The following is a 23,996-nucleotide window of genomic DNA, read 5'->3' on the forward strand; positions in this document are numbered from 1 at the left end:
TTGCTTTGTTTGTGAAATCCAAGAAGACCAGTGGGTCTTCTGGCTAAGACAGAACTGTATTTACTATATTCTAGCCACCTGTCCTGTTTCAAACATAGGCTAACATCTGAAGTTTTGTCGAGTGGTTATAGTGTGCTGGTCAGTAGAGGTTTTGATGGTACACAGTGCATTGTAGAGTCTATAGCCTTTCCATGAGCCTTGCTCTCTGAAATTACTTAAGGTCCTTATATTTCAAAAGCCTTGCATTTCAGTGATCCGGTCAGTTCTATACTACCAAGGGATTCTGAGATAAGAGACTGGGCTAACAGTCTCGATCCTGATATCCCTCTGCCTGCTTGGTCATGAGCTACCTTTTTGTAACTATAGTAATGGCATGGTATATCAAATGGTTCCAGTGGGACAGAGAAAATGGGTTTTAAAAAAGTCTTTTAAGTTTATGCTGGAGCTAAACGGTTGCAAAATGTTTCAAATGGCACTGAGGGTCATTGTAGAGTAGGCTAGGCCACCAGCACATCTTGAGTTTCCACACCTGCATAATGTATCTCCTAGTACCTTAACTACTGGAAGAAGTTCCTTACCTAGGTAGATAAGACTCGCATCCTTCTCAGGTTACTGAGAAGGATAGGAATCTGGTCAGTTTGGAGAAGTCTCTTCTGATCTGTCATATATAAACTATCAAGGCACTCATGTCAGCCTGTTCAACTTGGAAATATTTGCTGCAAATTTGAACTTTTGAAGTTCTACCAATTCAATTGCCTGAGTAGAAAGATCATTCCACAATCTGGTCACAGTTGTAATAAAACTTCTAGAATACTATGTATTATTGAGCCTTATGATGGAGAAAGCAAGACTTAAAATTAACTGCATCCCTAGTAGGCCTACTATGTACAGGAGGGTACAATCTGGGAAGATTTCTAACCAGTTGTAAATCTCCTCTTGCACCAGCAAAGCTGGCAGCTGCGTAGAATCAATTTTAACTCACTGGGCTGGTAAATCTCCACCCTTTTAATTCAATAATGCCTCATAGGATATTTTTTTTCATATAACTTTTTCAAATTAATCAAATACATTTGGTAACTTACAATTCATAGTTCCCACCATTAGTTGCAGTTTTTAAAGTTAATTTTTTTGTAGAATATTATGCCTTGATAGTTAGTCAGTACCCTTGTAATGTTTTCTTTTGGTCAGATTTTAATATTCTGCAAATAGTTGCCATATTTTCAATAAGTACAATTTGAGGTCCAAAGAAATTTTACAAATGTTTCCTGTCCTCATTAGTATTTTATTTATCACATGCTATACTGTATTTAGTTTTCTACATGTAGAATATCATCATTTTGATATCCATTATGAAATAAGATGCAAATAGATTTTTATTGGAAGTCAATATGCAAGGTGCATTTTATCAATTTGAATGAAAAGAATTGTACATTATTAATCATATTGATCAATTTTACTTTTTATTTTGACTAAAGTCCCAGCTGGATGCTGTTGAAGAATCAAAGGCCTTATTAACTTCAGAAGTGGTGCTACTTCGCAAGCAACTGACGGAAAGCCTCTCTATCAATGCCTCTATGAGGTCAGAAAAAGATATGCTGGAGTCACGAGCATCAGAATTTGCCGTTGAAAGGGCGGAATTACGAGCTACTTTGGATACATTGCAGGCAGAAAAGGTTAGTATATCCTGTAATGAAATTTAATAGAATGGTACTAATTTTTTTTTAACCCACAGTAATAGCCATGTTTTGCTAGGATACCCTTAGATTTGTGATGAATTGGCATGTACGAGTATGATGATTAACTCATGTTAAGTCAAAGTGTTGAGACCAGATATGACTTAATGAACCTGATTTTTTAAAAGACTAATGTCAAAAAGAAATTACAAAGTTAGAGTGAATACAATAGTAAAACTGTAATTTTTTTTTAGTACAATAGTAAAACCAGTTTTTTTTTTAACCTGTTTTTTTTATAAATGCTTGCATCCTTTATAGGTATTAGGACATTGGTACTTTATTTTGTTCCACCTTTTGGGCATTAGTATATCCTGGCTTATTGTATGATGCAGCTTTATTTTGTGCACCTGATGGAGAATTAGTTACCTGCAAATTAATATATGTAACATTGTGAGAAAGGCAAATATAACCTCTATAACTGTTTTCAAGTTACCCGAACAGTTATTTAATATTTTTAGTTTTGGTGATGTAGCCAAGCTTTTTAATATTTTTTTATTGTTGAGGTTGATATAAATTTCCTTAACTACACTATATTAGTCTAATTTGAAGAATTAAATTTTTTTCTTTATGCTCTACAGTGTAAGTCTTCACTGAAATTATGTTTATGTTAATTTTACCTTAAAAAATAAGTATCTTGAGGTACAAAAGTTATTTTGAAATGTTCAGAATTTTGAACGATCGGCATAATTACATTGTCTGTTGAAAAGTAATGTGATCATGTTGTGTAAGGTTTTAAAGGATAGAATCTTTCAGACTTAAAAATCATAAATTGAAAGTGAATCTGTACTATCACATAGAGATAGATTGAATAATGTTTCACAAAGTATATGGTTGCATCAGCTCCTCCTTTTAAGGGTACGGTATACGATTATGACATGCTTATTATCTCAGATATGACCAGTGCAGTACAGTACTGTACTGTTTTCCCAGCGCCTGCCTTTAAAAAAATAGAATAGTTGCTCTCCCCTTTGATTGAAAACACTTAGCTTCATGTGACATGCCACATTCTTACCACTTTGCTCCAGAAATCTTTCTGGCACTTTTGTTACTACAGTTATGTTTTTCTTTTGATATTTTCTGTAGATGATTATTTTTGTCCTTTTTTTGTTATGTGCACAGGTTTTAAGTTTAGAATAAACAGGGAACATAGAAATGTTGAGGTTGAGGGTATTTCTGTTGTCTTTATTTGATTTGTTGCTACAAAGCTATGTAGGCAAAAGTGAAAACATATGAGTTGTTTAGGGATTTATTATTATTATAAAATTGAAGGCTTTGGCAGTAGCAAAGCAAAGAACAAAGAATCTGGCAAAGTATAGCCAGATATCATGTGCTTACAAGAAAATTGCCGAATAAACAAACAACCCACTGTTCCAGGAATGTTTCAAGCTATTGATACTGCTATTATTATTACAAGTTAAGTTATAATCTTAGAAGCTGGAAAAGCAAGATGCTATAAGTCCAAGGGCTAGCCAAACTTATGGAAGTGCTATCTTTGTCAAGGTCAGGTCACTAGTAATGAGTACTGCTAAAATCAAAAATGGTCCCACTGAAATCCTAAAGGTGGAGAGAGAACATTTGAACATCAAAAAACACCCACTACATCCTCTTATTCTAAATATACTAAGTCAAGGAATGGCTTTGTCACTGTGGAAGGACTGCCAGCCCAAATACCAGTGCAGAATGATAGAATTGACCAATGGAGGGACTTTGATAGAAAAGTACCAGGGTGTTAGTCTATCAAAGTCCCTCCATTGTCCTACAACTGCTGCATCCCCGGGCAAAAGGTATAAGAAAGGTAAAAGGGTTGTCATTCTACCTTTCATTCTAGTCTTATGCTGAAACTCCTATCACAGCTGAGATGCATCTTGTCTAATGAGAGAACTAGGCTTCTTATATAATATGTTGAGCAGCCACCACAGGACCAAGGGTAAAAATACCCAAGGACTGTCTTTTACTGTGTTAATCATGAGGCTCTTCTTTTCAAACTTAAAACAGTTGGGAGTACAGTGAGTGTGTCTTTCATATAATTTTTAAATATTTAACTTAGCCGGTGAATATATAATAGCTGCAACTCTGTTGCTCGACAGACACATACAGTAAAAAAACTCGCCAGCGATCGCTATACAGGTTGCGGGTGTGCCCACCAGCGCCAACTGTCGGCCAGATACCACTCTCGATGTAAACAAAGACTCAATTTCTTCTCTGTCGACGTGTCGACAAGACGTACTTTTACTCGCTGTAGAACCTGGAGTTTTCTCAACATATTTGGTGAAGTACTTCATTTTGGTTTGAGCTTTCGCAGTGCAGGTGTTTTATCTTCATCTTAAATCTTGAACTCGTTTTTGGATAGATTTAATTTTTGATGACAAAGAGAGTATGGACTTTCTTTGACTTTTAAATGGCCGACCCTTCCCTTAGACGGAAGTGTGTTTAGGCTTTTAGCAATTATCTTATCACGTTATAAATTAATTATAGATTTTCCTCTATATATTTTATATCTCACCGCCTTTATTAGGCCTCTTCGATTAACTTTCCATTTATAATAAACATAAAAAATAAATTTTAATGTTTTGTTTATATGCGACCTTTCCTGAGAGTAGGCGGTCCTAACTTGGAAACCGAAGTTAAACAACGTTGAGCCCTTTCAATCGTAAATAGCTTTTAAAGAGCTAATGATTTAAAACTTTTAAATGAATATTTTTAATAAATATTTTATGAAAGATTTTCTTTGAATAGTCTTCGTACTGTTTTCAAAGATGAACTAACGTTTAGTTTATTTATGCTACGCAGTTTGCGCTCTATCGTTACGATAGAGAGAGAGAGTATCACGGTTTCACTTTGCAGAAAGAGTAAATCGATTCTGACGTTTTGTTCATTCTTCTTTCAAAGCTTAAATGTTTTAAATTCTATTTTAAAGGAACTTTTTAATTGAAAAACCTTTCAGTTTTTTCCTTTGGTCAAATAACATGTTTTTTTGACGAAACGTAATTGGGCTCTTCTCTTAGGTGTGAAATCAAGAGAGAGAGAGAGAGAGAGATAGAGACGGAGGGAGAGAGAGGAGAGAAAACGTTCCGTTCAAGCGGGTAACGTTGTTCTCGAGTTACTCTCGTCCCTAGTCTCTGTACGGGGAGAAAGGATAAAACGTTTTTAGTTTTATTCTCGTCCCCAGGCAATGTACGGTGAGAGATTGAAAACGTAGTTTTGAATGAACTAGTGTTTAGTCTCTTCCCCAACCACTGATTTTTTTATCTTAAAAGATGTTTACTGTTTTTTTGCTGGTATTAATGTGCTTACATTATACGACTGATTTCGCATTTACTACCTTTTGATGAGGGTAGAATTGCGTGCTTCAGGTAGAAATCAGTAAAAGTTTCGATTTCAGTGAAATAAGTGCAAAACAGAAAATCGTAGTGATAAAGTGATATTGCGCAAAGTGTTACAGTGTTGCGTCCGAGGGTTCGTCTGTTCGTGCCTGTCGTTCACCTAGTCCGGGACCTCTTGCAAGCTCCCAAGCCCAGGGGAGAAGTAATGTCGTACGACTTATGGGTTCGAGAGGCCTTGATCAGCGAACAGACGTTTCCCTCTATGGTATCGGGTGTATCTTACCAAGATCTCCCCTACCATAAGACGAGAGAGACGATTTTCTCCTCGTCATCCGAAGGCTTTTCGCATAAGAAACCTGAAACAAGGTTTCGAGGCCCTTAAGCGAAAGTCAGTCCTTTCAGGACAGGTCCAGCGTCCTGGTTGTAGCCATTAGGACAGCTCTGACCCTATGCAGTCATCGGAAAACTGCTCGCCGCCTAACAAAAGCGTAACACAGACTCCGAGAGTCTTTTTGTTGACAAGGTGTTGCGGTCACAGACGTTACCCTCGTCTCTTACCGCAACCATTTCCGTTGATCCTAAATGGGTTCTACGGCAAGACATGCAGAATAAGCTTGCCTCCCTTATGGAAGACTATTCTGCCGATTAGTCCGTTGAGCCTAGCCGTTTATCTCATCGAGATCCTGGCTTTCAGCCAACCTAACGTTCCTTTGTGCGTCCTGTTGACGTTGGCGTAGCTAAGTCACGTCAGTCAGGTTGTTTAGAACCACACTCGATGCGGTCTCGTGTGGATTTTCAGCCACATTTGGACGTTAGGCCACTTGCTGATGCTCCTGTTGACGTTCAGGACGTTCGCTAACAATCGGAGTTGACTTGTTTTGACGCTGTGCGTCAACCTCCGCATTCTAGAGTTGTTTTGACTGCTCAGTCTAGGCGGTCAAAGCAGTCTCGAGTGGACGCTGTGCGTCCTCACGCACCTGTTGTTGTTGACAGTTCACAGACTGTCAAGCAGTTACATGACGTTGCGTCCTGGTCTCTCGCACCTGTTGTTGTTGACAGTTCACAGACTGTCAAGCAGTTACATGACGTTGCGTCCTGGTCCGCTACTAATGCACCAGTGCGTGTGGACTCTGCTTGTAAAGCATTGCTACCACGGTAGGTCTCTCCCTTGCTTGAGACTCAGCTATTATCGGACAAGGTTCCTTTAGATGAGGAAGTTGCTGTTCCCCCTCCTACTGATATTCCCTTGAGGACTCTGTCAGACGGAGAGGAGCGGAGAGGAGCCTAAAGCTGCTTAGCCCTCTATGGACTTTAAATAAATCATGCTGATTTTTAAGGATCTTTGTCCGGATCTTTTTGTAACTGCTGCTCCTCGTTCGCCTAAACGTCAGAGCTTACACTAGGCCTAGCTACTTCAAAGCCGTTGTTTTATAAGCTAGTGCTCTCTCGCTCTCCTAGAGAGCTTTACGTTTGCTAGGCGACTGGTTTATCACCAGGAGGAGTTTGGGGGATACAGCCTTTGCTTTCCCTTCTTTTAAACTGGCTTATAGAGCGAGAGTCTGATATGACACGAGAGAAGTTCTCGGCTTGGGAGTTCCTGCCTCTGCCCAGATAGACTTCTCAAATCTCGTAGACTCTCCCTGGCGCCTGGCCAGGAGACGCTCCAAGTTTTTACAGGTCAACTTCACAGCTGTTTTCGAGCCTTTGAAGTTTTGCTGTACAATTATGTCATGCATAAACAAGGCTTTCAGGGATGGCTCCAATGATCTGACAGCCACGTTCTCTGCAGGGACAAGTCCCTCAGTGATGGCTCCATGATTTGGCAGCCATGTTCACTGCAGGAGTACGTAAGAGGCAAGTGCGCTCAATGTGTTCATTGTCAAGACAAACTTCACGATGAAGTCTACCAGGCTGTCTTGACAGCATTTATGGAAGGCGACTGGATGGTCTCTCTCGACCTTCAGGAGGCATACTTCCACATTCCTATACACCCGGATTCCCAACCGTTTCTGAGGTTTGTTTACAGGAATGTGGGGTACCAGTTTCGAGCTATCGGAGATCAGAGCCTCCCTGTACTTGGACGACTGGCTTCTCAGAGCCTCTTCCAGTCATCGCTATCTGAAGGATCTCAATTGGACTCTAGATCTGGCCAAGGAATTGGGACTCCTAGTCAATTTGGAAAAGTCACAGCTGGTCCCATCCCAAACTATTCTGTATTTAGGGATGGAGATTCACAGTCAAGTTTTTCGTGCTTTTCCGTCGGCCCCCAGAATAGATCAAGACCTGCTCTCCATCCAGAAGATGCTGAAGAAAGAACGCTGCTTAGTCAGGCTGTAGATGAGTCTGGTAGGGACGCTGTCATCCCTGGAGCAATTTGTCTCGCTAGGAAGGCTACACCTCCGTCCTCTTCAATTCCATCTGGCTTTTCACTGGAAAAAGGACAAGACGCGAGAGGCGGTCTCGATCCCGATTTCCGAAAAGATAAAGTCTTGTCTGACTTGGTGGAAGGACAATATCAGCCTACGAGAGGGTCTTCCCCTGGCAGTTCAGATACCCAACCACGTTCTCTTCTCGGACGCATCGGACTTGGGCTGGGGCGCGACGTTGGACGGTCGGGAATGCTCAGGTCTGTGGAACTCGAGTCAGAGGAGCATGCATATCAACAGCAAGGAGCTTTTGGCGGTTCATCTGGCCTTGATAAGCTTCGAGTATCTCCTTCGAGGCAAGGTGGTGGAGGTAAACTCGGACAACACCACGGCCTTGGCGTACATTTCCAAACAGGGAGGTACCCACTCACTGACTTTGTACGAGGTCGCAAGGGACCTGCTCATCTGGTCAAAAGATCGAGGCATCTCCCTAGTAACGAGGTTCATCCAGGGCGACTTGAACGTCCTAGCAGATTGTCTCAGTCGGAAAGGTCAAGTAATTCCAATCGAATGGACCCTCCACAAGGATGTGTGCAAGAGACTTTGGGCGACTTGGGGTCAACCCACCATAGATCTCTTTGCAACCTCGCTGACCAAGAGGCTTCCAATCTATTGCTCTCCAGTCCCGGACCCAGCAGCAATACATATACTGTAGATGCCTTCCTCCTAGATTGGTCACATCTAGATCTTTACGCATTCCCACCATTCAAGATTGTCAACAAGGTACTGCAGAAATTCGCCTCTCACGAAGGGACAAGGTTGACGTTAGTTGCTCCCCTCTGGCCCGCGAGAGAATGGTTCACCGAAGTACTTCGATGGCTAGTAGACGTTCCCAGAAGTCTTCCTCTAAGAGTAGACCTTCTAGGTCAACCACACGTAAAGAAGGTACACCAAAGCCTCCACGCTCTTCGTCTGACTGCCTTCAGACTATCGAAAGACTCTCGAGAGCTAGAGGCTTTTCGAAGGAGGCAGCCAGTGCGATTGCTAGAGCAAGGAGAGCGTCTACCATTAGAGTCTACCAATCGAAGTGGGAAGTCTTCCGAGACTGGTGCAAGTCAGTTTCCTTATCCTCGACCAGTACCTCTGTAGCCCAAATAGCTGATTTTCTCTTATACCTGAGAAAAGTACGATCCCTTTCAGCTCCTACTTTCAAGGGCTACAGAAGCATGTTGGCCTCGGTCTTCCAGCATAGAGGCTTAGATCTTTCCAACAATAAAGATCTGCAAGACCTCCTTAAGTCTTTTGAGACCTCTAAGGAGCGTCGTTTGGCTACTCCTGGGAGGAATTTAGACGTGGTCCTAAGATTCCTCATGTCAGACAGGTTTGAGCCTTTACAGTCAGCCTCCCTGAAAGATCTCACTCTTAAGACACTTTTCCTGGTATGCTTAGCCTCGGCTAAAAGAGTCAGTGAGCTTCATGCCTTCAGCAAGAACATCGGGTTTTCGTCAGAAAAAGCTACTTGTTCTCTGCAACTTGGTTTCCTAGCCAAAAATGAGCTACCTTCTCGTCCTTGGCCTAAATCTTTCGATATTCCTAGATTATCGGAGATCGTAGGCAATGAACTAGAAAGAGTCTTATGCCCTGTTAGAGCTCTTAAGTTCTACTTAGCTCGTACTAAACCTTTACGAGGCCAATCTGAAGCGTTATGGTGTTCGGTTAAGAAACCATCCTTGCATATGTCAAAGAATGCTTTGTCATGCTTTATCAGATTGTTAATACGAGAAGCTCATTCACACTTGAGTGAGGAAGACCGATCTTTGCTTAAGGTTAAGACGCACGAGGTTAGAGCTGTAGCAACTTCCGTGGCCTTTAAGCAAAATAGATCTCTGCACAGTATCATGGACGCAACCTATTGGAAAAGCAAGTCAGTGTTCGCCTCATTTTACTTGAAAGATGTCCAGTCTCTTTACGAGAACTGCTACACACTGGGACCATTCGTAGCAGCGAGTGCAGTAGTGGGTGAGGGCTCAACCACTACAATTCCCTAATTCCATATCCTTTTAATCTGTCTCTTGAAATGTTTTAATGTTTTTATGGGTTGTCCGGAAGGCTAAGAAGCCTTTCGCATCCTGGTTGATTTGGCGGGTGGTCAAAGTCATTTCTTGAGAGCGCCCAGATTAGGGGTTTGATGAGGTCCTGTTGTATGGGTTGCAGCCCTTGATACTTCAGCTCCTGGGGGTCTGTCAGCATCCTAAGAGGATCGCTGGGCTCCGTAAGGAAGACGTACTTACAAGGCAGAGTAATCGTCTAAGTCGACTTCCTTACCAGGTACCTATTTATTTTGGTTTTGTTATATTGATAACTGCCAAAATGAAATAAAAAACTCTTAGCTTATACGATGTAAACATATTTAACTCTGGTCTCTACCCACCTCCTTGGGTGTGAATCAGCTATTATATATTCACCGGCTAAGTTAAATATTTAAAAATGATATTTTAATTATAAAATAAATTTTTGAATATACTTACCCGGTGAATATATAAATTAAACGACCCTCCCTTCCTCCCCAATAGAGACGCAGTGGGATGAGAAGAAATTGAGTCTTTGTTTACATCGAGAGTGGTATCTGGCCGACAGTTGGCGCTGGTGGGCACACCCGCAACCTGTATAGCGATCGCTGGCGAGTTTTTTTTACTGTATGTGTCTGTCGAGCAACAGAGTTGCAGCTATTATATATTCACCGGGTAAGTATATTCAAAAATTTATTTTATAATTAAAATATCATTTTTTTAATTTTTAAGTAATAGATTACAAAGAGTATTTATTGCTGGCACCATAATGAGTATAGGACTGTACCTATAGTATCGGGTGTTCCTCAGGATAGTGTTCTTGGCCCATTACTTTTCATACTATATACACATATGTGGTGTAGCCAAGTGTAGGACCCAACAGAAGAAATTGCTGATGGGACGCTACTCCCCAAATGTGATTGATGTGGCCTCAACAGAGCTAGAGCTGAAATGTCCAGAACAGGTGACATTCTGATCAAATAGGCCTTAAAACTGACCAGTCCTGCAAATGTTGAGAAAATACCCAGACCATCAATCACTCCAATCATGCTAACTATCTCATAATTTGGACAACTCTGACCTAGTGTTAATGAAAGAATGCTTCAGTGGTTGGCTATTTGGTGTGAAAAGCTATGAGTGAATAGTGGCAAACCTGGTCATCCATAATTATCATCAGTTGTAATTTTCCTTTCAAGTCTGGTGAAATTTTGTCTTGATCAAAATCTATTTTTTACAGTTATGTTGGGGAATTGCTACGATTGCTTTTTATATCTCAGGTTTGTGAGGGTGGATAAGTTTAATATTTTTCATATTTTAATTTTATTTTAAATAGAAATTTTTGGGTCTAAAAAATTATAAAAGTAAATTACAGTAATAGCATTAACACTATCATTGGATGTTGGGGGCACACCTTAGAAACCAAGTTGTTTCAGGAATGTTCTCCCAAAGAGAAAGCTCCTGCATATCAAGCTGTTTGAAATGTAAGCACCATTCCTAACACTACAAGCTTTCCAATAAAACTTGATAGGTCTCTCAGTCGTGCTTATGAGCGAAAACACTACTGTCTTAGTGTAAGTCAACAAGCATTGAGGGACTGCCTTGTACAGTCTTTTCTTGTGTATAGAGCAGGTATAGATCTGGGCAGTGGACAATTCTGTATAGCTGTTGTTAAGATTCAATCCAGGCAAGAGGAATGATGAACAAGCAGACACTCTCGGTCACCACAGGCAGGTTGCAGATTCAAAATGAATCCTTCGTCCTCGTGTTGCGGAAAGATTTCTTGCTTTCTGGGGGTTCACCAGCAATCGACCTATTTGTCACATGGCTAAATAGAAAATCCCCAGTGTTCTGTTTCTCTTTTTCAGACCCATGGCTAATGTTTGAGGGCATTGTCCAACACCCATGGAATCAATTGTACTCGTATGTATCTCCCCCGTTCAACCGGATTTTCCGGCTGATCAACAGACTTGATCATGCCTTGTCTTAAGACAACTCTGGTGGCTCTCAGGTGACCACAAAATGAGTGGGATCCCAAACTGTTAGTACTTTTGGGTGAGTACTAAGCACTTAACAAATGTAGTCTTTATAACATCTCCGAATGAAAAGCATTTTGCAAGGAACTGCTCAAGAGATTTTTGAGTATTTATGACAATCCTTTGCAGCTTTCTTTCAAGAAAAGTAGAGCTTTTGATGCGATTGATGTCATAGAAGGGGTACTTCTTTGATTGTAGCATCTCGATCACAGATAGTGGCCTTCCTCGTCTCTCTCTTTGCCAAGAGAAGTCATGGCTGGGAAAGACTACTGCTTAACCTTGAGCACAGTCTTCCGACTGAAAAACATTGACCTCTGCTACCCCTGGGAGTTGTCTATACTCACGAGAGGAACTTGAGTAGTCATATGTAACCTTGGACCTCAGGCTCCAGAGTGGGATGTGACCAGTGTTCTCAAGTCTCTTATACATGCCTCATATGAGCCTTTGAGGTACAAAGATTTGACACTCTAAACTGTCTTTTGGCTAACCTTAGCCTTGGTGAAGCGAATTTCGAGCTCTTGCCATCTTGTATGTCGATAGCCATTCTGAAGGATGGAAGAAGGTCTCCTTTACTTTATTCCTGACTTCTGGGCCAAGATACCAGATTTGAGTCCTTCTTCATCTCTCCTTTGAAGGCATCCAGAGGGCATAAGAATGACTGGCTTCTCTGTCCTGTGCGGCTTCATTGAGCTATCTTAACAGGACTTGGTGCTTGTGTCTTGAGCGCCAAAGACTTTCTTGCAGGATAAAGAGAAAGATATCTATAAGCACTTTCTTTCTAGCTTTTTGAGAGTATCACTTGTGCTTATAAATCAACAAGTGAGTGGTTTAGAGGTCTAACTCTGGGAAGGGCTCACAAAGTTAGGGATATCAGGTCCTCCTTAGAACTCAAGCCATATTAAGACAGGAGTCTGCTAACATCAGACATCCATTACCTCCCACTCCCTACTGAAGTATTTTTGTTACTATTACTAGCTAAGCTAAGACGCTAGTTGGAAAAGCAGAATGCTATAAGCCCAAGGGCTCCAACATGGAAAAATAGCCAAGTGAGGAATGGAAATAAGGAATAAACTATAAATGAGATGTAATGAGCAACAAACATAAAATATCTTAAGATCAGTAACAATGTTAGAATAAAACTGTCATGTATAAACTGTGGAGAGAGACTTATGTTAACCTCTTTGATATAAAAACATTTGCTGCAAGTTTGAAATTCTGAAGTTCCACAAATTCAGCTGCCAGATTAGGAAGATCATTCCACAATCTGGTCACTGCTGAAATAAAACTTCTAGAATGTTGTGTAGTGTTGAGCTTTATGATGGAGAATGTAAGACTGTTAGAATTAACTTCATATCTAGTCTTATATGTATACTGTATATATTTACATGGAAAAAAACCATGGTTGGATACTATAAAAGGGAGACAAAGATAGAAATGGATTATTGAAAGTTTTTGAGGAAGTAATGAAAATTACAATGTAGAGCATGCTAAGTATTCCAGTATTGATAGTGAAGTCAGAATAAAAGCCAGGAATGAGTGGAGAGTATATTTAGACAGGAAAGCAGATGAGGCTGACAAAGCTATGAATTCAGGAAGTGGCCATGGTGTAAGAATTGCTCATAGAATTATTAATGAAATTTCCACAGGGGCAAAGAAGCAGCAGCATATACCCATCAAAAAGAGAGATCGATGTGTTATAACAACAGAAGATGAAGAAAGGTAACATTAGATGAAACACTTTAGTGAGGTTATGAATAGGAGATATGCAGGGAATAATTTGATTGTTATACCTGAAACTGAGGAAGACCTTAATGTGCTCATAAATGAATTCAATATGTTTTAAGTCAAAGCTATCATTAAAAAACTCAAGAAATGGAAAGCCCTGGATACGATGGAATAACTGCTGAGATGATAGATATTGGCCGAAAATGAAGTGACTCGCAGAATACTTACGAGATTGTTTTGTAGAATGAGTCATGAAGAGGCAAAACCTGATGAATGGGAGCTAGGCACAAAAGGAGTTCTGACTGATTGCAACAATTACAGAGGCATCACACTTATGTCAGTTGTCATGAAAATATATAGTATGCTCATTCTAAAGAGACTAGAGAGAAAGATTTATGAAAAGCAGATAGATGAACAAGCAGGATTTCGAAAAGTTAGAGGTTGTACGGACCAAATTTTCATTTTAAGACGTGGTACAGCAATGTGTAAAATATAGAAATCCCCCTTTGATGGCTTTTGTGGACTATGAAAAAGCGTTTGATAGTGTGCACTGTCCAATTTTGTGGAGAGTCCTACATCATTATGGAGTGCTCTTAAATATGTAAATTTGACTGTCTGTTCATGAACACAGCAAGCGCAAAGGTGATATTAGTAGAGTCCTATCAAATGAATTGCCAATGAACAGTGGAGTACTCCAAGGGAATGTCTTGTCACCTATGTTGTTTATCCTCTTCATGCATTTTGTAGTGCATAGAACAGTTAGGGATGGTGGTGAAGGATTGGACTGAATCAGTAACAGGAAATTAGCTGACCCAGAATATGCTGATGATACTGTCCTTATCAGCAGAACACCATAGGACCTGCAAAGCCTGCTTATCAAAATGCATGAAATATCACATGAGGTTGGTCTCAAGATAAATAGAAGAAAGACAGATATGAAAGGAATATGCAATGGAAGATGAAATATCTTTGGAAGGAGAAAGGATTGATGAGATGGAATCATTTAAATATTTAAGAACTATGATTTCTAATACAGGGTCTTTAGAATTAGAGTTTAGTGAAAGATTAAAAAAAGTAAATCAGACAATGGGTAGGTTAAGTAAAATTTGGAAATCAAATCGCCTGAAATTGCATATAAAAATCCAGCTATATATCTGTTTAGTGAGATTGGTATGGACATCAGTAGTGGTATGACAATGAAACAATATCCAACAGATTTTGTAGATTTAAGAACAAAGCCCTGAGAAGAATATTGGGAGTTAAATGTTAGGACAGGATTAGAAATGAAACTATTAAGAGATTACCCTAGTGCCCTGTGTATGATATCATGGTGAGGGGTAGATGGAGATTGTTTGGGCATGCTCTTTGCACTCTCCAAAAGAGATTAGTTTACCAAACATTCAGCTGGGCTCCGCAAGGCACTAAAAGAGTTTGAAGACCCAGGCCTACATGGCTGAGGACTACGAAACATGAAGTAAGAGGTGATGAATGGAGAAGTATTGATTTAAAAGCTCAAGAGAGAGACGACTGGCAAAATCTAACCAAAGCTCTTTGCATCAATACATATAGGAGTAATGATGATTATATATATATACCAGTATATATATATATATATATATATATATATATATATATATATATGTATATATATATGCAATAATTATATATACAGTATAGTAAATTCTGAGATCTGAATGCAAAGGGTAGTCAGAATTATGAAAAATCTTATACAACATTTATAAAGAACTAACCGAGTGTCAGTGCCAGAGATTAATATTAAGACCATAAATAAAAACAATTTAATAGACAATAAGTTTTTGCCCTACAAATTAAGATGTGAGTCAGTATCTGAAAACCAGACAGGAAAATAATACTCAAAACAAGGTAGTATGAAAGAATAAAAACATTTCTGCAGGTTAGATTAATCACCAAAAATCTTAAAATTCTATTTCAGTAAGTCAATTTTTTGTAAAATTGAACAAGAAACAGACTAAATGTGTTTCTCAAAAGTAAATTTTCAATCAAGAATCACACCTAAAATTTTAACGAAGGTGTATATAATTAAGAAACTTTATCAGTCCAGAGATCTGGATTTTAAGGCGACACTGTCCTCGACGTACTTACAATCATATTTTGAGTGTTATTAGGGTTCAACCTCATGGCCCACAATTTGCACTTTGCACTAATTTTAGCTAGATCTCTATTAAGGGATTCAGCGATGAATAGAGAAGGTGGAATTAATGTAGAGAATAGGATCATCTGCATATGCAACAAGCTTGTTTTAAAAGCTAAACCACATATGTATATATAGTATGAATAGTAATGGGGTAAGAATGCCACTACCCTGCGGAATACCAGATATTATATTCTTATACTCACTATGGTGCCTATCAAAAACTATTCTTTAAAAACTACTACGTAAGGATTCAATAATAATGTAAGAAGAGACCAACCTACTGTACTCCCAACTGTTTGAGTTTGAAAAGAAGGGCCTCATGATTAACACAGTGAAACGCAGTCCTCAAGAACGTTTACCCTTGGTTCTGTGGTTGCTGCTCAGTAGGTAGTATAGGTAGCCTAGTTTTCTTATGAGACAAAATGTATCTCATCCAAGATAACAGTTTCAGCATAAGCTTTGGATGAAAGGTAGAATGACCAACCTTTTATCCTTCTTTTGCCCATCTCTTCGGGATGCAGCAGTTGTGGCCGCTTTGAGCTGGACTGGCCGTCAGATGCAGATGAGTTTCATAACCGAGCAACCTTTCTTTGTTGTAGTATCTGTCAAAAAGTATCTCCCCCATCCTTCCAGATAAGGGAGAGGATGTATAGAATGTATTCAAACCCATATTTTCCAATAACTACAAATACATTCAGACAACATATCCCATACCATGATGCAGGTTCTTCTGTGACCAATTACCATTCATTCATGATAAGGGCTTAGCCTATAGCATGTGGAATCACTATGAACAGACTTTTAGGAGTCATTTCCTTTGCATCTATACAGGACCAGGTGCAGTTAAAATTACCAGGAAGGTTAAACCTGCCAATACAGTTATTTTCTTCATAGGTATTCCCTCCCTCTTAGTGATATCTTCTAATAAAAGATAATAGTTTGTATTCATATAAGAGCAAATCATAAGTAATTTATGTTTTTTATAATAATACAAACCTGAATCTGTCAGGTTACACTTCTTGCCTCAAACAAGTCGCAGTCCTAAAGGTCAAAAGTGCTAGTCAGGCTGACTGGAAAATCGGGACTCCACTGCCACCTCCCAGGAGTTATAGCTACCTTGTTAAATTTTAATGGCCTTTCAAGCCTTGGTGAAATCATACTCTTGTTGAAGGACTTAAGTTTGTATAATGAGGAAAAATGCAAATTATTCTTAAAATTTGTGATTTTTTTTCATTCTAGTGGAGATGAAAATTTTAAGGTCTATTTCAACGCAGAAGAGAATTTCGAATATAGCTAATTGCTTACTAAAAAGGAAATATTTCTCTTTAGAGCATCTAGTTCTTAGCAATGACAATACAGATGTCCCTACATTTTGTTGTATCAAGATTAGCCATTGGTAAATATTTTTTACTTTATTATTTTAATTAGAACTATTATTGATATTATGAACTATATACACAATAAATTTCCATGGAACCAGCCACAAGGTCACAAACTTGCACAGCAAAGAAAATCAAATTAGAAACTTATACAGTATGTAATTTGTAAAGATTGATAGAGATTTCTGTAACTGGAAACAAGTGTTTATAGATAAATGGATGAATTAAAAAAAATATTCAAGGAAACTCAGAATGGGTGAGAGTGGAAGGTTTGTACAAAGCCTAATTCACAGTGGAAGATTCAAGAAAAATGGCTATGTAATCTGTATAAGGTAACTCAGTTTGGCGCCTAAAGAAGCACAGTAGCCACTAGCAATAACAAAGAAAATTTAGTAATATATGTAAAATGGTATTGAAAAGGAGTCTTGATATTGAATACCCAAAATTTATTTGCAAAGAGGTGATTAGCCTACAAGTTAAGAGAAACAAAGATGATCTGGCTAGTTTGCTCATTAGATAGTCAAGAATAATTTCCAAAGCCCTAGCTATGATCACAGGGAATGATGATACCAAGAGGAAGCCTTGGAATACTGTACTAAAAATATTTCTTGAGGTGATGAAGAAAATTGCTAAGAATATGGTGTTTATCATGACATACATACTTCAACTAAATTGTTTAAGCTGGGAAAGGTAAGTGATATGGTTCAACTTCACTCGCAAGTCATCAGTCCTCCTATAAAGGAGCAATATTATTACCATCTTGGTGAATTCTTCACCTTTCCTCTCATTGAATATGAAAGATGTAGGCAATATGAAGACAGTGGTTTGTGTTGTGTGAAAATATATGGTATAAGGTGTGTTGCAGAGAGATGTGCATTAGGTTATGTGTTATCATAAATAGGATACAGTATGCTTCTTATAAAGGTTCATGAAGAGGGAAAGGGATAAGATTTCTATTTTAGTAAAGAACCTTTTGTTATTTTAAGTTTGGGATTAATGATAGCTTGTCAAAAAACAGGTTAATTTAGGGATCTTCTATTTGTGGGTGCAGTGTATATCCTCACAGAGGTGGAAGGGACGTTCTTGATCAAGTGAAGCAATTCATTCGAAAATATTTTATTAGGTTGGACTTGAATCTGAACTGCATGAAATGAGGTCATCACGAGCTAAGCAGGAAGGCGTAGATCAAAATGAAACACAACAGCTACAGCAAGAGGTAGCCAAGCTTCAGGAACAGTTAGTGACTAAAGAAAAAGAGGTTAGTCAAAAGGGTTACTTTTAGTTTATATCATTTGAACTTCTCTCTTTCAAAAGTGTTATTCTTCTTTTATCTTGGCTATTTCCCAATTAGTTACATTTTTAGCATATTCTTTCTCTTATGCTTGGTCGTGATATGTCATGAGTGAAGTACAGTAGATTAGTGAATGTTCCCATATGTGACACATTGAAGCTAGCCTTGAGCCTTCTATTAATTGCATATAGTATGAAGGAAGCCTTGTGGTTATGCAATATTTATTTTATAGAATTGAGACCTTAACAAAACTTGAACACAGAACATTCTGTAAGGCTGGAGTAAAGCAGTTTAACTTTCTTTAGTGTTTGATCATCATCTTTTATTTATTGCATGAACTACTGCTCCGTCTAATTTTGACACATTTGCAACAGATGGTTATATTACCTTAACATCAAGGTGTACTTTATTCTAATTAGTTAAGATACCATTACGCTATGAACCTATATGATAAATAGACTCATTGGAAAATTTAAATAATCAGACAATCAATCTCATTTTTTTTTTGATATTCAGAACTTTTTTGTAGGTTTTTATCTGAATTATCATAACTTGTATCTGATTACATGCTAGTAGTTTTCAAATATTTTCTCATTAAATTTATTTATTACAGTTTGCAAATTTAATATTTACATTGCATTTTTATCTTTAACATGATCAAGTCAGTAATATTTGTTTCCTAAGAATTAGATTTGATAAAGTTCTCTTGTAAGGTATTTGTTATGATTTTGGGGTTTTATGCATAAACTGGACCCTGGCTACTTTTTTTATGTAAAAGTGTTTTAAAGCAAAATTTTCAAAGTTTACTTTGGTTTTTATCATTGTCCAATGTTCAGTTTCATTATATTTACTGTAGGTAACCTATTACTACCCTCCTGATAACAAAAGCAAAAATTAAAAATATATAAATGATAGTTTCTGGCTTATGTTCATTGTCTGCTGATACATGACAAGATGGGCAGGTTTGGCAATTTGATACATGTGGGATTATCCAGTGAAAAAGATAAAAATTTTGCTATACACTACTGTTATTAGTTTTTTCATGTTATTAGAGACTCATTTCCTGAAAGGCCCTGCATTATAAAGTATTTAATCAAGACCATGTAGCTATATCATTTAGACTTTCATTGGCACATGAGGAATTAGATCCTAAAAGAGAACTGAAAAGGGAAGGAAGTTAAGGGTGAAACATTAATAGCCAGGTTGAAAGAAAATACTGGATCAGATGAAAAGTGTAGAGCAAAGAGTAATGCAGCCTTGGGCCGAAGAGTTATTTTAAGAAAAAAAATAGGCACACCAATGAATATTTCCATTGAGGTTATGAGATCCTTAGATCTATCATTTCTTTCAACTGAAATGCAGTTGTACAGTAAAGTATAGTACTGTATATTGAAATACGTACAGTACATTTGAGTTTTATTTTTAATGTTCTTTTAAAATTGCTGTCGTTTTTATAGTTTGTTTGGGAACTGGAAATCTAGCAAAACAAAAATTTCGGCATTAGATATTTAGATTTAGATTTAATACGTACATTTGTTAGAATTTGGGGTTTGAGATAGAGGCTGTGACTCTTATTGAATTTTAGTGTGAAAAATTGGTTATGGATGTTACTGTCAATGGGCTTTTTATTTAACTTCTTGAATGAAAACTCAACCATTCAGGTCTGTCTGTTCTGCAATTCATTTTCATATACTGGATTCATATTTTGAATATAGTTTATAACCACACCTGTAAGCATTCAATTTTTTTAAAGAATTTTTAGGTTTACAATACATTGCTTCTTTTTGTTATATTTTTTACATTTGTTTTTACTCATATTTAGAATATTACAATTATGTTTGCATTATTTTTTTTTCATTTTATATAACACAGTACAAAGAATACTTAGATTCCTCATAAATAGGATCTTCAGAAAGTACAGTTTTGTTGAATGGTAACTGACAGAAATAGGAATATTGCAGATTCTTCTTTTTTTATGTAGAGTTTTGAACCATCTTTAAAATATGCAGAGCTTTTTCAAAGAAAGTATATTTATTTTGGCAATGTATGGTGATGTAAATATAAAATTTTCACTTGTATTTGGTCATAAAATACAATATATAACACTCATGTTGTGTACATGTACATGCTATCTATATATACAGTGACAAACCAAACACTACACTTCATAGTTTGTATACCGAATGTACAGTACATTCATAACTCATAAACTGAAGAAGCCAATTATATCCATTTGAATATATAGTATGTTTTGGTTGATCATCTTAGCCTCTCTGATTGACAATTTTAAGTCCTGTATAGATTGAGTTGAAAGGTATACTATCAGTTTATGTCACAATATACATTCATAATTCATAATATGAAAAGCATTTGGTCTTGAAGGATTTCATGAGAATGATAACTGCAGTAATGTAGATTTTTTCTTTTTCTGTCCAAATTTATTTTATTAGTAGTTTCGTGTTGTGGTATTTCAAGTTTTCATAGACTGTAGTTCTAAAGATTTTCTGAAAATCCATTGCATGGTATCATTGAACACTTTATTTTAATATTTTGGCTGTTGCACTGTAAGCTTTTGCTCTTGTGCATGTTTGAAGATCCCAGCATGTGTGTGGTTTTCAGAAAGAAAATGTCAAAGATTCGGAGGAAAAAATGGAGTTAGAAATTCAAGTCCTTCGCAATAAGTTACTAGATCAAGAAACTGAGGTAAGTCCTTACAAAATTTTTCTGTTAATATTTACTTGAAATAACTTTTTTTAAGAATATTCTTTTACAGACAATGATATGATTTTATCTATAAATATTTAATGTGTAATGGAATTGCTGTAGTGTTTGCAATATTTTTTTTTCTATTTTTTTTCAAATCAAAATCAAGTAATGACGGTATACACATACAAGTACTTTGAGATTTAATTTTTTGTTACATCATATAAGATTTATTTTGTAATTTCAGAAGATATACAGAAGTTGAATGTTGGAGTGAGGGTTATTCATAAAAATATTTCTTTTTCATCCTAAACTCTGGGTTTTAGATGAGCTTTTGGAAATTTGATTGATAAGAGAGATTAAGCAAGAAAAAAAACTGGTTATACACTAATGTAGACATTTATATTTAACCCGTATTATTTACTGGGTAGAAGGAATTATGTAGTTGTCATGGGTGACTTAGATGCTAGAGTGGGTGCTGGAGAGGTAGGTGTCGTTGGGAAGCATGGTGTACCAGGTGAAAATGAGAGTGGTGAGAGACTGGTAGATATATGTTGAGGAAGAGGTGGTGATAAGTACTAGTTTTTTCAAAAAGAAAGATAAAAACAAGTATACTACATGGGTGAGTGTGGCCAATGGAAGAGTGGCAGAAAAGGTGTTAATGGATTATGTGTTGATAACTAAAAGAATGTTTGGAAGATTGAAAGACGTGCATGGGTTTAGGGGTATGGCTAACGGTTTGTCTGATCATTTTTGGTGGAAGGAAAATTAGTCGTAGCAAAAGAGTGGGGGAATAGAGTTGGGGGATGTAAAAGGGAGCTAGTGAGGGTTGAAGAGTTAATAAAACCAGAGGTAAAAAGTGAATATTAAGAAAGGTTGAAAATGGCATATGACAGAGAGAAAGTAAGAGAAACTGGCAATTTAGAGGAGTGGAAGTTAGTAAAAGAAAATTTAGTTGGGATTGCAAGTGATGTGTGTGGCAAGAAGTTTGTTGGAGACAGCATGAGGAACGGCGGTGAACGGTGGAATGGAGGAGTGAAGGTAAAAGGGGAAGAGAAAAGGAGGGCAATTGAAGAATGGCTGCAGAGTAATAGTGTAGAGAAGTATGAAAGATATAGAGAGAAAAATGTGGAAGTAAAGCGCAAGGTAACTGAGGCAAAGAGGGCGGCTGACCTGAGGTGGGGTCAGGGATTGGGTCGTTCATATGAAGAGAATAAGAAGAAGTTTTGGAGAGAAGTGAAGAGAGTAAGGAAGGCTAGTTCGAGAACTAAAGAGACAGTGAAAGATGGAAATGGAAGGTTTTTAAAAGGAGAGGAGACAAGGAAAAGGTGGGTGAAATATTTTGAAAGTTTACTGAATGTTCAGGATAATAGGAAGGCAGATATAATTGCTGTTGCAGGTGTTGAGGTGCCAGTGATGGGAGATGAGAATGAGAGAGAATTTTCAATATTAAACTTACCCGATAATCATGTAGCTGTCAACTCCGTTGCCCGACAGAATTCTACGGGAGGGATACGCCAGCTATCACAATACTAGAAGGGGGTGTACTCACCAGCGCCACCTGTGGCCAGGTACTACAGTACTTCTTGTTGACACCTCCTCAATTTTTCCTCTGTCGTGCTTCCGGCAAGACGTTCTGGGATACGCTTATGATCTTGGAGTATTTTCACGACTTTTGGTGAAGTATTTCTCTCAGATTTCGGCTGTCGCTTTACTGGAAAACTTCTATATTAGCTTAGATAGCTATTATTTAGTTCTGATTAATGGTTAACGATCTTTTTGCTTGATTTGGAATCCCCACTTGGCCAACTCTTTGATTCAAGATGTCTGACATTTCACAAGCCCCACCCCATAGACGATGTAGGTCTTGTAATAGGCGTATTCCGAAGGCCTCGGTAGATCCTCACACCGCTTGTTCTGACTGTAGGGAAACTCCCTGTCAGTTGGAAGATCGATGTGAGGAATGCGCCGGACTTTCGGAACTTGATTTTGTCCGATTTCTTAAGTATTCAACCAAGTTAGAGAGAGAGAGAGTTAGGAGAAGTTCTTCTCGCTCTTCACTTTTTTCCTCACCTCATGATCCCCTACCTTTTCCTCCCCCTGTAGTGGCTACCCCCGAACCTACTATTTGCCCTCAACCTGATATGTCTGTTGTTTTGCGTGCCATTCAGGCTTTAGGAGACAAAGTGGAGTCGGTGGTTAGTGATCATAAGTCTCTTATGGCCGAAGTCAAGGAACTTAAGGTCAAGAGTGCAGTGGGTGGTGATAGTGCCAGTGCTGTGACGAGTGCTAGTGTCAGTGCAGTGCCAAGTGCTAGTGTCAGTGTCAGTGTGGTGCGTGAGGGTACTTCTGTGCGTGCCAGTCGTCCTCCCAGTCCGGGACCTCTTGCAAGCTCCCAAGCCCAGGGGAGAAGCAATGTCGAAGGGCAAAAGGGTTCGGCAGGCCTTGATCGGCGCACAGAAGTATCCTCGGTGGTTGCGGGCGTGTCTTCCAGAGACCGTCACTCCCACCCGCAGACGATTGAGCCTGTCTTTTGCTCGTCTGCTGAAGAATTGTCAGGGAGGAAACGTTGGACTCAGGTCTCAAGACCTCTCAAACGCAGAGTCCAAACCTCAAGAGCTCTACAACCTGGCTGCAGTCATTGGATCAGCTCTGACTCGCCGCAGTCATCAGTTGAAGGCACTCCTCCTAAGAGGAGTAAGGTGCTGCCACAACAGATCTCTTCTGTTAAGGCTTTGCCTCAGCAGACCTTAGTGTCTACCGACCCCAAGTTGACTCTACTGCAGTCCATGCAGTCACAACTTGCGGTCTTGATGCGTGAGTGTCAGGCTGAGAAGGTTACACCTCCTCCTGCGATCGCTCCGCCTAACCGCAGTCCTGCCTGCCAGGCGTACGATGTTGAGGCTCCTCAGGATACTTTACCACGTTCTGAGTTTCCAGTTTCCGGTGGTGTGCAGCTACCTCCGCCTTCCTTAAGGCAACCTCAGCAATGGGAACAGGAAGCTTATACCTTACTTCCTCCGCTTCCACCTGCGGTTCCACCAGTGAGGCAACACTCTCTTGAGGTACAACAACCTCTCCCATCCATGAGGCAGACACCTCAGCTCTCGCTGCAGCGACCTCAACACCTTAGCCTTGCGCCTCAGGAACCTCAACTCGCGAGACAAGTTATGCGTTCTGCGCAGCCTCTACCCCAAC

General features: G+C 38.7%; 1 protein-coding gene across 2 annotated transcripts in view; it reads left to right on the forward strand.

Annotated features, from left to right (window-relative positions):
- The window catches only part of LOC137653473 (early endosome antigen 1-like), a 157,218-nt gene that overhangs the window by 63,594 nt on the left and 69,628 nt on the right, over positions 1–23,996 (forward strand). Inside the window, exons 5-7 of one of the 2 annotated variants that reach the window (XM_068386901.1) lie at positions 1,476–1,673; positions 17,928–18,062; positions 20,715–20,798. In XM_068386901.1, the coding sequence (XP_068243002.1) occupies positions 1,476–1,673; positions 17,928–18,062; positions 20,715–20,798 (417 nt within the window). The remainder of the gene's footprint in view (positions 1–1,475; positions 1,674–17,927; positions 18,063–20,714; positions 20,799–23,996) is intronic. The other variant, XM_068386902.1, reaches the window with a different exon arrangement.

This window comes from Palaemon carinicauda, chromosome 14 (genome assembly GCF_036898095.1).
Source record: "Palaemon carinicauda isolate YSFRI2023 chromosome 14, ASM3689809v2, whole genome shotgun sequence".
Classification (NCBI taxonomy): Eukaryota; Metazoa; Arthropoda; class Malacostraca; order Decapoda; family Palaemonidae; genus Palaemon; species Palaemon carinicauda.